Source organism: Pantherophis guttatus, chromosome 2, assembly GCF_059756535.1.
Source record: "Pantherophis guttatus breed Tessera chromosome 2, ASM5975653v1, whole genome shotgun sequence".
Taxonomy (NCBI): Eukaryota; Metazoa; Chordata; class Lepidosauria; order Squamata; family Colubridae; genus Pantherophis; species Pantherophis guttatus.
The window spans coordinates 254,791,047-254,805,284 of record NC_142064.1 but is presented as its reverse complement, the minus strand read 5'-3'; the positions used below and the strand labels follow the sequence as shown (position 1 = coordinate 254,805,284).

General features: G+C 40.8%; 1 protein-coding gene across 2 annotated transcripts in view; it reads left to right on the top strand.

Annotated features, from left to right (window-relative positions):
- Positions 1-345: 345 nt before the first annotated feature.
- LOC117668031 (C-type lectin domain family 2 member D-like) overlaps positions 346-14,238 on the top strand; it is a 29,797-nt gene continuing 15,904 nt past the window's right edge. The window contains exons 1-3 of one of the 2 annotated variants that reach the window (XM_087888112.1): positions 346-517; positions 10,084-10,493; positions 11,691-11,713. In XM_087888112.1, coding sequence (XP_087744238.1) covers positions 10,302-10,493; positions 11,691-11,713 — 215 coding nt within the window. In that variant the 5' untranslated portion in view covers positions 346-517; positions 10,084-10,301. Of the gene's footprint in view, positions 518-7,938; positions 8,011-10,083; positions 10,494-11,690; positions 11,714-14,238 lie in introns of those variants that run through there. The other variant, XM_060690929.2, reaches the window with a different exon arrangement.

Here is a 14,238-nt window from a genome sequence, read left to right as displayed (position 1 = left end):
CAAATCATATTTCCGAGGCCATACCTCTGCTACGGTGCACCTATATCTGTGTGTGCCTCCACACTCACAAGAAAAACCCAATATTCTGCATTAAGATAAATCAGAGCTAGATTAGCCTTAGCTAAATTTAAAATTCAACCAAAATTGACCCAGCCTGTTTTGACTCTCTATATAGACCCTCATAACTCTTCCTGGACACAGAATAGTCCTGGCAAAAACAGCAGGGATGAAATAGTTCAGATGTCTGCCTTTTCCCTCCTTCTCTTGGACGGGGATCAGCTGGCATCAAAACCACCGGTGGGATGTTTGGCTGGGAAGTTTGAGCCGTTAAAAATCTGGGCTGACGGAGAGAACAAAGTTTTGCTTGAGTTCCTAAACCAGGATGGAGGCAAGAATTCGTAATCTTGGAAAAGAAAGAACATACAAACCCAGGATTTCAAAGTGATGCAAAAGGAATTCCTAGCTTGGCTACAGTTTTAGAAATATCACAGCTGGGCCAGAAATGAACCGGGTCAGGGTAAGTGCTGCCAACTTGGGTAACCACAGAAGTCTGGAGCTGTTACACAATCCTCTCGTCTCTTTGATCAGTAAGCCTAGATATTATTTTGTGTAATGTTTTGTGGGAACAACCTTGGACTCAGGGAGAAGAGACACAACTCAGGGAAACATCAGATAAAAAGCAACTCAGCCTGCAACAGGGTGTGTGCAGGGAAAGCAGCTCCTAAGTTCTTGGGCTGTAAAGGAGACGGGTGCAAGGCGAGGAATGTACGTTGAGACTTGCAAGATTCTATTAAGAATAGATTGCATTCCATTCTGAATATACTTTCAGACTTGCAAGATTTATTAATGTAACCTTGCAATAAATAGAATTAGCTCATTGGCTGTGGGTTTTTTTTTTAATCTGGCTTCCTTGCAAAGCTAACATTCCGTGACTAGTTGTGCAATGGACTTCTTCTGGTTAATTTAGTGTGGAATCCCAAAGGTGCTTTTTCAGGAGGCGACTGGACTTCCTTGGTTTTTTTTCTTTTGAAGACGTCTCGATTCTCATCCAAGAAGCTTCTTCAACTCTTCAGAGCTGAAGAAGTTTCTTGGATGAGAATCAAAATGTCTTCAAAAGAAAAAAAACAAGGAAGTCCAGTTGCCTCCTGAAAAAGCACTTTTGGCAGGGGTGAAATGCTCCCGGTTCAGACCGGATCGGGCGATCCGGCAGCGATCATCGTGGTTGGTTCGGCGATCCGGTAGCGATGGTGGAGCAAAGCTCTGCCCACCCACCCCAGTGTTGTTACTTCCTAGTTTTAACCAGGAAGTAATGTGTTTTTTACCTTCTGCGCATGTGCAGAAGGTTTTGCGCATGCACAGGTGATGCACACATGTGAGCAAAGCGAGCGCGTGCGTGCAGCGCGTGCACTTCTGAACCAGTAAGGAAGGTAAGTAGATTTCACCCCTGACCTTTGGGACAACCATGACTTGGATGACTGAGAATCTCTACAGATGTTTAGTTTGGAATGTTTTGAAATACCCCAAAGAGCAGAAAAAATATATATAAATTGCCTCAAGTGTTGGATTTGATTTCTTTCTTTTTACAACAGTTTTTGAGTCTCTCCTTGCTTTTGATGCCTGGGATATTTGTAATCCTCGTCCCTCCCCTTCTGATCAGATGTCCTCAATTAACAGAACAACAAATTATATGTAGGGTGAAAGTGAATCTGAAAAGGACCCATTCTTTATCACAATCAGAGGGAAAGTTGGGTATAGCCATTAAAATGCATAAAAGATACATCAAGAAGCTAAACAATGTCAACTGGCGGCCCCCAGGGGGAGGGCCTTCTCTGTGGGGGCACCCACTATCTGGAACGAGCTCCCCCCAGAGATACGGAGGATCCCGGATCTGCGCACTTTCCGCCGTGCTCTTAAGACTCTTCTATTCCAGCAAGCCGGCCTGGCCTAATTTTCTCCCCTGTTTTAAAATTCTTTTAAATCGAAATTTTAATCTGTTTTAAATTATTGGGATTTTTAATTGTCTCGGGCTAAATTATTTAATCTGGTTTTAATTATGCCTTTTAACTTTTGTATCTATGTATTTTATTTTGTGCCTGTTCACCGCCCTGAGTTCTTCAGGAGTAGGGCGGTATATAAATCTAAGAAAGAAAGAAAGAAAGAAAGAAAGAAAGAAAGAAAGAAAGAAAGAAAGAAAGAAAGAAAGAAAGAAAGAAAGAAAGAAAGAAAGAAAGAAAGAAAGAAAGAAAATAAATCTAAAAAAATATGAATTAAAAACAAAAAGTATATATAAAAAGCAAGACTCGGAAAGAAGGGGTAAAAACATTAGATGGCTGTAGGAGAGCATAAAAATTTAGTATGTGAGAGACTATATAAAGTTACCAACCATGCTAATATGGTGAATTAAGTGCTCATTTCTTTTTCCTTCTGTCCAATCATACCTCAGAAGCTGCCTGGACAAATTCCTACAATTTTCTTGGCAAGGTTTTTCCTGAAGTGGTTTGTCATTGTCTCCTTCCAAAGGCTGAGAGAAAGTGACTGGCCCAAGCTCACCCAGCAGGACCAGAACACAAGTCTCCCAGTTTCTAGCCTGATATCTTAGCTGCTATACCAAACTGTGTCTCTAGAGGTTCACTAATTGTTAAATCAAATTAACCTTTGATAACCTTTATCAAATTTATGTAGCTGCCCATCACACCACTAGCAACTCGGGGGGGGGGGGGGTACAGCAGTGGGATAAAACAGCAATGTAAAAATAAATCTACAGATACAAAACAACTTGCCTCTAGAAGTTGTGAATGCTCCAACACTGGAAATTTTTAAGAAGATGTTGGGTAACCATTTGTCTGACGTGGTATAGGGTTTCCTGCCTAAGCAGGGGGTTGGACTAGAAGACCTCCAAGGTCCCTTCCAACTCTGTTATTCTGCATTCTGTAAAATGTGGACATCCATGTTAATAAATATCATAAAAGTATGATAGTCCCAATCCAGTCTGAACATCTGTCTGTGCAACGAAGCAAACATTAAAAATAGACAACCCACAATTTATACCATTCTCCAACAGAAAGTACCAAGAATACAAACTGGATTTCACTTTCCAATTTATGACCTTGGAGAATTCTGTATAAAGAAGGAATATCAGTAAACCTGAAGATTTCAGACTATTTCGATAAACCTTCACCTGCCAATTCTCTGTCAGGGTTTGGAGTCGTCTGTTGCCCAGAATGAAATTATAAAGACTAGACCCTAGTTTAATGTAAGCCTGAGGAACATAGTATTGATTATCAGAACCCTGTGATGTATCCCTATTTGGAGGGATGATTGAGTCTGTCATCTGCACCTCTATGGACCCTCTGCGCATACGCAAACCCTTCTGTGCACACGCAGAGGGTAAAAAACAGGTTACTTCCTGGTTAAAACCAGGAAATAATGACAACCGGGCAGGTGGGCGGAGCCACGTGCCGCCATCGCTACAAGTTTGATTGAACTGGTCCGAACCGGGAACATTTCACCCCTGTTACAGACCCCTCGCAATCTGGACATAAACTGTTTCAACTCCTACCCTCAAAACGACACTATAGAGCACTGCACACCAAGACAATTAGACACAAGAACAGTTTTTTCCCGAACGCCATCACTCTGCTAAACAAATAATTCCCTCAACACTGTCAAACTAGTTACTAAGTCTGCATTACTATTAATCTTCTCATCGTTCCTATCACCCATCTCCTTCCACTTATGACTCTATGACTGTAACCTTGTTGCTTGTATCCTTACGATTTATATTGACTGTTTCCTAATATGATTTGATTGCTTATTTGTTCCCTATGACTATCATTAAATGTTGTACCTTATGATTCTTGATGAACGTATCTTCCTTTATGTACACTGAGAGCGTATGCACCACGACAAATTCCTTGTGTGTCCTGTCACACTTGGCCAATAAAGAATTCTATTCTATTCTATTATTCTTAATCTGAGGAACTCCATGTTGCTTAACACTGATAACAGAGTTTATAATTTTAGAACCACAGAAGTTAATTTATGAGGCCTTCAAAACCTGGGACTTGAGCTTGTTCCCTGGGTGGTTTTGATGTCACTTGTTCCTGTCACTCCAAATAGCCCTTTGCCCTCTTCGTGTTGACATCTCTCCAGTTATTTAATGTCTTCCTATCTTGACCAAACGAAGCTGGACCCATTTAGATTTTATTAACTGTCATGAACCTTCTTGCTCTCGGCTCCCTCCCCAGAATAGTTGAACGGCTCCGATTTCATTTAGTCGCTTAATTTCTTTGGGAGCATCAGAACGGACTACACGGCCTCGGTTTGAAGAACAGGATGGCCTGAGGTGAGCAGAGCAAAAACAGGCAAATAGGAGATCTAAAGTGAGATTAAAGTCAGGAATGTCTTTGCTTTGGCTGGGAGGTTCTTGAGATATGACTTTTGATTTTTGTCAAAAATTTATAATTAGAGAGGGGTTTTAGGGGTGATGAGATGGTGTCAGGGCTAAGAGATAAAATAAAAAATCAGAAAGCCCTTAGTGCAAATACCTTCTCTGTCATGAGGGGTTTTAAGTAATCCAGCTCCTGTAGATACATCTTTTTTACAAAAAGGACACAATTCTGTTGTCTACCCAATTCTACGTTGGAGTGATGTTGCCACAATAACAGGTACTTTGAAATATTTGAAACATTTGAGTGGTCTGTATAAATTTGTTACATTGCAAAAAGGAATATTTTGGAATATTGCTCCAACAGAAGTGGGCAGAGCCAAGAAATGATTTTTTTTTTAAAATTGCATTTGAGTCATTTTGGGGGGGGGGTAGATCTATAAAATGTTTGTTCTATAAAACGAATCTAATATACATTAGATTCCAGTTAATGAACTGCAGAGCCCCAAAATCATGATCATAAATTCAGTTTTACAAACACCCCTTTATTACTTTATTATATAGATATGGGTTTTCTAATAGGCTATGTGCCTAAGCAAAATAATGATGTCATACTCAACATTTTTGCCTTCATGATATTATATAACTTTTCTATTTTAGTCTCTCTCTTTCCAATATAGAGTGAATTGCATCTGCTTGGTTGTTTTTCACTCTGGTATCTTAGTTGTAGGATTATTTAGGATCATTTAGGTCAGGGGTGGGTTTCACTTACCTTTGCTACCAGTTCGCTCGCTCGCACGCGTACACTCGCTTCGCTCACACGTGCACCACTTCTATGCATGCACAGATCATGTTTGATGACGTCCGGGCGGGTGGGCGGAGCCTTCCACCACCGCTGCTACCGGTTCACACGAACCAGTAGCAACCCACCACTGCTTTGAATCCAGCTAAATTCACAGCACTTGAGAGAAGCCAAGCACACCTACAGTTTAGCAGATGGGATTATAGAGAGTTTAAAATCAAATTTTGATTTGCTTCTTTATCATGTACGGTATGCTAGAAAAACAGAAATTGTGGTCTGTAAGCCATGGCTTCAATCAGTATGAATTTATGTTTAACAAATCATGATTAAACAAATCGTGCAATACAATACAGCTCTTGAAAGGAAACAAAAGACTGCCTCATCCTGTGGGTGACGCACATTTCCAGCGTTGTTATGACTGAACACAAGGCAACTCAAGCCGTAGCATGGAAATCAGAAGCTTGAGACAGGGAGAAAAGACCCAAAATAAACTGATAAAGGGGAGTCTTAGGGCAATTAGTCCTTGACTTACAACCACAATTAAGCCCAAAATTTCTGTTGTTAAGCAAGACATGATAGATAGATAGATAGATAGATAGATAGATAGATAGATAGATGATAGATAGATAGATAGAGATAGATGATAGATACATGATAGATAGATAGATAGATAGATAGATAGATGATAGATAGATGATAGATAGATAGATGATAGATAGATAGAGATAGATAGATGATAGATACATGATAGATAGATAGATAGATAGATAGATAGATAGATAGATAGATAGATAGATAGATGATAGATACATGATAGATAGATAGATAGATAGATAGATAGATAGATAGAGATAGATAGATAGATAGATAGATAGATAGATAGATAGATAGAGATAGATAGATAGATAGACAGACAGACAGACAGACAGATAGATAATGATAGATGAGGGAAGGAGATAGAAAGATAGATAATGATAGATGAGGGAAGGAGACAGAAAGATAGATAATAATAGATGAGGGAAGGAGACAGAGATAGGATGACAGAGATAAGATGAGAGATGGGAGAGAGAGACAGAGGTGATAAATAAAATAGAATAACAGAGTTGGAAGGGATCTTGGAGGTCTTTTAGTCCAACCCCCTACTTAGGCAGGAAACTCTATACCATTTCTAACAAATGGTTGTCCAATCTCTTCTTAAAAACTTCCAGTGTTGGAGCATTCACAACTTCTGGAGGCCAGTTGTTTGGTGCATTCAGTGCATTACAATTGTTCAGTGATATTTTCTCATATTTTACGACCTGGCTTGCCACAATTGATAAATGAATCACAGCAGTTGTTCCATTAATAACCCGGTTGTTAAGTGAATCTGGCTTCCCCATTGACTTTGCTTGTCAGAAGATCGCAAAAGGAGATCATATGACCCATGAGACACTGCAACCATCATACATACATGCTAGTTGCTAAGTGTCCAGATTTTGAGCATGTGACCATGGGGATGTTGCAACGGTCGTAAATGTGAAAAACGGTCGTAAATCACTTTTTTCAGTGCCATCGTAATTTGGAACTGTCACTAATTTGAATGGTTTGTAAGTTGAGATCTCCCAACCTTGGCAATGTCTAGGTGGGTTGAGTTCAACTCCCAGAATTCCATAGCTACGATGGCCATTGTGGAGAATTCTGGGAGTTGAAGTCCACCTATTTGGAAATTGCCAAGGTTGGCAAATGCCATCTCAGAGCATTGTTTGCAAAAAAAAAATAAAAAATCAAATCTGTGAACTTTGGTTAATAGAATAATAGAACTGATAATTATGAGGTTAGAGATGATCACAAGAATCAACTAGTCCAACTCTGCAATGGCCTTTCTCCTTCACTCAGGCATCACTGATGTCACAAATAAAGATTCCTTCAAGGAAACTCCTCCTTGAATCTCTTAGAGATGTGCGGGAGCTGAAAAGCTGGCTTGAGAAACACCAAATTTCTCTTTCTGAGAGGCATGAAAAGGGCTGGAAGAGCTCAAAGCAGGGGTGAAATCCAGCAGGTTCTGACAGGTTCTGGAGAACCGGTAGCGGAAATTTTGAGTGGTTCGGAGAACTGGCAAATACCACCTCTGGCTGGCCCCAGAGTGAGGTGGGAATGGAGATTTTGCAGTATCCTTCCCCTGGAGTGGGGTGGGAATGGAGATTTTGCAGTATCCTTCCCCTGCAACGCCCACCAAGCCACACCCACAGAACCGGTAGTAAAAAAAATTGGATTTCACCACTGGCTCAAAGGGATCTGATGCTGGTGCCATTTTTGTTTTCCTTTGTTAAAGGTAGTTTGGAAGGGGGAACATAAACTATCTTTATTTATTTATCCAGGAACAGCTGCTTTCTGAACTCTTGAGAAGCGAGGAGTTAAGTTGTTAGGATATTCTGGCAGAAGACAATTATATCGGCTAGTGTTAAATGCTAGCATTCTAGGTAAAACAGACTGCTAAGGCAATTAGATGAAACAAACACATATTTATATATTGCCAGCACCCCCTACAGATCTTGCCGATAACTAATAGCTAAGAGTATAAGTGTAATTTAGGCATATGGTTTTTGAAAGATAAGCAGGGAGTGATCCTTGTTAACAGTTGAGCCAGAAGCTCTGGTTTTGGGGCAGGCTCGTAGTTAAAACCCTTGTAGATTTTTCATGGTTTATCTTTCTCTGCAGACCTTGTTAGCATCTAGCAGAAAGCTACGTAACCACAAGTAAAGTAGAAAATACATACATATACACACATGCACAAGACTAGCACTGAAACTATAATGTTCATCTCAGATCGTTGACTATGCGGGTAAGTCGAGGTAGATTTTTGGTGTGGATTGTATTGTATTTTAAGGGTTAAGACTTACACATAGATGTAAGGAATGAAGGCGAATATACGTATCCCAGGATAATGTTGCAGGTTCCAATTTAGATCTGTCACTGGGACCGGAGGTTTTGTCTTCTGAGCTTTCGGACTCATGCTGGAGCCCATCCTCAGGGAACTTCTCTCTAGCAGAGTGTGTGATGTAAGACTTAGAATGTAGAAACTGGCATGTGGTATGCGAACTTGCTTATCACAATTTTAAATATTATCTCCCCGTTTTACTTTCATGGAGCGCTTGTGGTTCTTGTTGTCACGGCTTTAATAAAGAAGAATTACATATTCCTGTTGTCTTAGGATTTTTCCTAAATATACAGTAGGTGCTAACTTTTCCATATACATACTGAATAAGTAGGAAATAAGAACAACTTCTATTATGATAAAAGTTCTGAGCAGAAATGAGATAAGATGACCTTTATTGTCACTTTTTTCTGTGAACACTGACACACATTAAAAAATCCAATAGTGATGCTCCCTCTCAAAAGAATATATATATATAGATATATAGTTTTCTCAGGTTTTCGCGGGTGTTTGTATGTAGGTCTTTGGTTATTTGGGTCTTCTCCCACGTAAAATTGGAAGTGTCTTGGCGATGTTTCAACGAAGTCTCATTCGTCATCTTCAGGCTGGTGTTCTCGGCTTCGTGCTCCTGGAAGCACGAAGCCGAGAACACCAGCCTGAAGATGACGAATGAGACTTCGTCGAAACGTCGCCAAGACACTTCCAATTTTACGTGGGAGAAGACCCGAATAACCAAAGACCTACATAGATATATACACACGAGTTCCAGGTATATTAGTAAAGAAAGAAGCAGACATCCTGCGAGCTCCAGAACTTAAAATTTTTATATATATATATATATATATATATATATATATATATATATATATATATATATATATATGTGTGTGTGTGTGTGTGTGTGTGTGTGTGTGTGTGTGTGTGTGTGTGTGTGTGTGTGTGTATATATTCTCAAAAATATGTGTGGGTGTATGTATATGTATGTGTGTGTGTACGTATATATATATATACTGACAAACACACACACACACACACACACACACACACACACACATATATATATATATATATATATATATATACATACTCTGTGTGTGTGTGTGTTTGTGTGTGTGTGTATATAATACACACATACGCAGACACACACATGTATATAAATCACAGTCCATTTTGAATACATAGCTGAGAAAAGAGTCTTAACAAGGTTGATACCAGTGGTGGGCTGCCCCCAGTTCGCACCGGTTCTATAGAACCAGTAGTAAAACCGGCAGGAGGTTCCGTCCACCAACCCTGATGTCATCAAAATGCTTTTGCGCATGCGCGAACAAAGTGAGCACGTGCGGCCCTGTTGTGAACCGGTAGTAAAAGTAAGTAGAACTCACCCCTGGTTGATACTATATGGTATAAAGCTATTACAGAATCTAGTTGTTCTGCTTCGGATGCAGCGAAGCCTTCTCCCAAAAGGTAACAAAGAAATAATTGTTTAATGTGTGATTGTTACCAAGGGCGGGTTTCAAAACCCGTCACTACCGGTTTGCTCGTGTGTACACGTGATGCTTCTGCGCATGCACAGAAATGTCCAGGCGGGTGGGTGGAGCCTCCTGCCATCGCCGATACCGGTTCGCCCGATCCAGCGTGAACCAGTAGCAACCCACCACCTATTGTTACTCTAATCACTCCACATGGCTTCTGAGAAAAAAAATGATGTGTTGCTTAGATCTATAATCTGACATTAGAACAGGAATGAGCAACTATGGCAAACCTGTGTGGACTGCAACTCCCAGAATTCTTGAGCAACCATGCTGGCTCAGGAATTCTGGGAGTGGAAGTCCACAGGTCATAAAGTTGCCATAGTTACCCACACCACTTTAAAAAGAACACAAAAAGAGGCCTAAGAAACAAGCATTCCAATTTTACAAGATATGAATGCATTATAACTTCTCTTGGAGGAGTCCACATTTCTGATGTTTTCTTCCTTAGGGAACCAGGAAATAGGATCACCTCTTCAAGCTGTTCTACAGGGGAAACAGTTCGTTTTAATCGCTTTGACCGACTGTCAATATCCAACCACTCCATCTTCTCAAACATGCCCCAGTTAATCGTTGGTGGATGAAGTAAAAGATAAAGCGATTTTTTTTCAAGTTGTAAAAGAAGATTCATTGATAAACAAACGGGGGTCCACAGAACGTCTGGGGAAAATGAAAGAAGCCATCCGACCAGCAACTGTAGATGAAACAAATTGGTGTGCAACTCAAAATGTGTGCATGATACATAAAGAAGACTTAAGTCTTTTCTGTTTGGAGGATCAAATTCCCCTTTGTTCACTCTGCAGAAAATCCTGGGATCATGCAGGGCACACTGTCATTTCCAGGAATCAACCAGAAAATCAGGTAAACCAGCGTAATCCTCCAAAACAATGTATCTAAGACAATAGAGAGCCATTCCCCTAAATACCCCTGGGATAAAATCTTCCCTCTTGAAACCTTCTGCCGATTAATAGAAAACCGTCATCTGTACCAGCCTCCAAACAATCTCCAAGGGCAGCTCCCTTGGAGGCAGTGACATTCATTAGAGTAGTCTAGCCATGAGTCAGTTCACTTTCACTTGCTTTGTTTATTATTCGTCATAACAAACTGACTCTGATTAAAAACATTTGCTGCAGCAAAAGTACAATACACACCCATTGTGATAATTGTGATTTATTTTTCTCCCCCACTGTTATATATAACCCTCATCTGGGACTGAAAAATATGAAACATGGATATTAAATTGTCAAAAGATCAGATGAAGTATCTTCCAGAAATATTTGACTTAAAATTAGCATGGGGGATGAGGGAGCTTAAATTTTTTTGGTCTTTGCACCAAAGTTGTTCTCCCCCAAAAATATGGATGCAATGCAATGCATAAAATTAACTTAACATTGACATAATATATACCCTGTTTCCCCAAAAATAAGACATCCCCTGATAATAAGCCCAACTGGGCTTTTGAGCACATGCGCTAAGATAAGCCCCCCCCTGAAAATAAGCCCTCCCCAAAAATATTTAAACACATGTGCAGCCGGTCCCCGCCATTTCCTCTGGTTTCCTCCATGTGCCCCAAAATAATAAGACCTCCCCGAAAATAAGGCCAAGCACTTATTTCAGGGTTCAAAAAAATATAAGACAGGGTCTTATTTTCGGGAAAACACGGGTAATACGGTACAATATCATATCGTGCAGTATCCAAAGTCCAGGATTCAAAAACAGAGCTAAATTATATATATATATATATTTATTTATTTCTATCCCACTTTTATTAATTATATAAGTAACTCAAGGTGGGCGAACATACTTAACATTCCTTCTATTTTCCCCACAACAACACCTCTGTGAAGGGGGTTGGGCTGAGAGAGAGACTGAGTGGCCAAAAGTCACCCAGCTGGATTTTCATGTTTAAAGCAGGACTGGCCCTGATACCTTAGTGGCCACTAGACCAAACTGGCTGACATATCTATTAATATGGAGACAATTGTCTCCTATTGGACCTTTTGCAAAGGAAAAATTCAAGGCATCCTGTAATACTATGCCTCCTTCTTTTTTGTCTAGGCTACTGGAAATGTCTTAAATGGGTAAGTGTTTTCCTGCTGATGCGCCAATATGCTGGCTGGGATGTTAGTTTGTTTGTTTGACTTGTATGTCACCCATTTCGCAGTTTGTTCCACCCTTTGAGACTTTCAAATCTTGATCTGCAGCAAATGGATGTATCTCGTTGGTGCCATCCAATGGCAGCTCATAGAAGATCTTAGCTCACGCCAGGTCAGGGGTGAAATGTAAAATGTGTTACTACCGGTTCTGTGGGCGTGGCTTGGTGGGGAGGGGTAATGTGACTGGGTGGGCGTGGCCAACTTTTTTTTTTTTAACTTTTTAAAGAATTTTTTCTAATGCTTTGAAAAGCCTCTGGCGATCAGGCAACTCAGCTGGGATTGTCAGAGACTTTTCAAAGCATTTTTTTTACCACCTCTTCAGCCAAGAGGTTGCAGGAAAAAATGCTTTGAAAAGCCTCTGACGATCCCAGCTGAGCTGCGCGATCATCAGAGGCTTTTTTTTACTTTTAAAAGCATTTTTTCGTCGGAAGAGGTAGTAGAAAAAATGCTTTTAAAAGTAAAAAAAAAAGCCTCTGATGATCGTGCAACTCAGCTGAGCATGTGGGGGGGGAGGGATTTTTGCTACCGGTTCTCACCCATCGCTACCGGATTGGGTGATCTGGTCCAAACCGGGAGCATTTCACCCCTGTGCCAGGTCCAGCAAAACCAGCCTGCCTCTTTTATGGTGTCACTTTCCATCTGTAGAGCTAAGAGTTCCCAGCCTGTGACATTTCTTGGCCAACTGCTTCTGACCTGGGAAGCCAGATAGAGTCACACCTGCTTAGTACCGGATGAGAAATCTGAGTTAATTTAGGAAGTTGATGGGAAAAAAAACCTTCTTAGGATGAAGGGTGGTAACAAATCCAGTTCTGTGTTGTTACCAAGGAAACAGTATGAATCTGAAGTCTGAAAGTCTGTAGAGATTCTCAGTCATCCAGGTCATGGTTGTCCCAAAGGTGCTTTTTCAGGAGGCAATTGGACTTTCTTGTTTTTTTCCTTTTGAAGACATTTCACTTCTCATCCAAGAAGCTTCTTCAACTCTGAAAGGATAGTGGGGAATGGAAGAATTTATATACCTTACAGACAGCTGGAAATTTGCATCCTGGAACCAGGAGCACTATTCAGGTGACGCTGAGGACACAGATAAACCTCCAAGTGCTTCAAGACCCTCTAAAAGGATGCAAATATCCAGCTGTCTGCAAGGAATATAAATCCTTCCATTCTCCACTAGCCTGATCTGAAGAAGCTTCTTGGATGAGAAGCAAAACGACTTCAAAAGAAAAACAAGAAAGTCCAGTTGCCTTCTGAAAAATCACCTTTGGGACACTGAAGTCTGAAATAACTAGAACCTAAACTCAATCCCTAGCACTGCGTAATGGGGTGAGCTCCCGTTACTTGTCCCACCTTCTGCCAACCTAGCAGTTGGAAAGCACGTAAAGTAGAAAAATAGGGACCATCTTTGGTGGGAAGGTAACAGCGTTCCATGCGCCTTTGGCATTTAGTCATGCGGGCCACATGACCACGGAGACGTCTTCTTATAGCGCTGGCTCTTCGGCTTTGAAACGGAGATGAGCACCGCCCCCTAGAGTCAGGAACGACTAGCACATATGTGCGAGGGGAACCTTTCCCTTTACCTAAACTCAATCAAGAAAGCCATTTTGATACTTTTTAAAAATTTCTTGATGCTTCTGTATTAATATGGAGATTATTCACTTACAGTATAGTGCCTGATTGCCAGGTTACTGACAGGCTATTTTAGATAGTACAGGTAGTCCTCAACCTACGACCGCCATTCAGCCCAACATTTCTGTTGCTAAGTGAGGCGTTTGTTAAGTGAGTTTTGCCCCATTTTACAATCCTCGATTTAGGACCACAACTGAACCCCAACATTTCCATTGTTAAACTAGACAGTGGTTGGGTGAGTTTTACCCCATTTTATGACCTTTCTTGCCACAGTTGTTAAGTGAGTCGCTACAGTCGATAAGTTAGTAACACGGTTGTTAAGCGAATCTGGCTTCCCGTTTGATTTCTGCTTGTCGGAAGGTCGCAAAAGGGGGACCTTGGGGACACAGCAACGGTCATAAGTATGAACCAGTTTGCCAAGCATCCCAATTTGACACTTGGGGATGCTACAAAGATCGTAAGTGTGAAAAATGGCCGTAAGTCAAATTTTTCAGTACTGTCGCGAGTTTCAATGGTCACTAAGTGAACTGTTGTAAGTCAAGGATTACCTGTATTTCTACTGCTACCTGTTGTGAATACAGTTTAGTCAAAGAATTGCATTATATTCAGTGGTGGGATCCTACCGTTGAACCAAAAATCACCTTCCGCATTAATGTTAGGGAATTAAAACAGCTGAGGCATGGCAATCCGCTCTGCCACGCTAATCAGGTGCAAAGATATAGGTAAATAAAGCGCAGGGGTGGGGGGGGCGGGCCCAGCTGATTGTCGGAGTGAATCAGTTCTCTCCCAGCTGATTTTCGGAGCTACCAATTCACCCGAACCGGTCC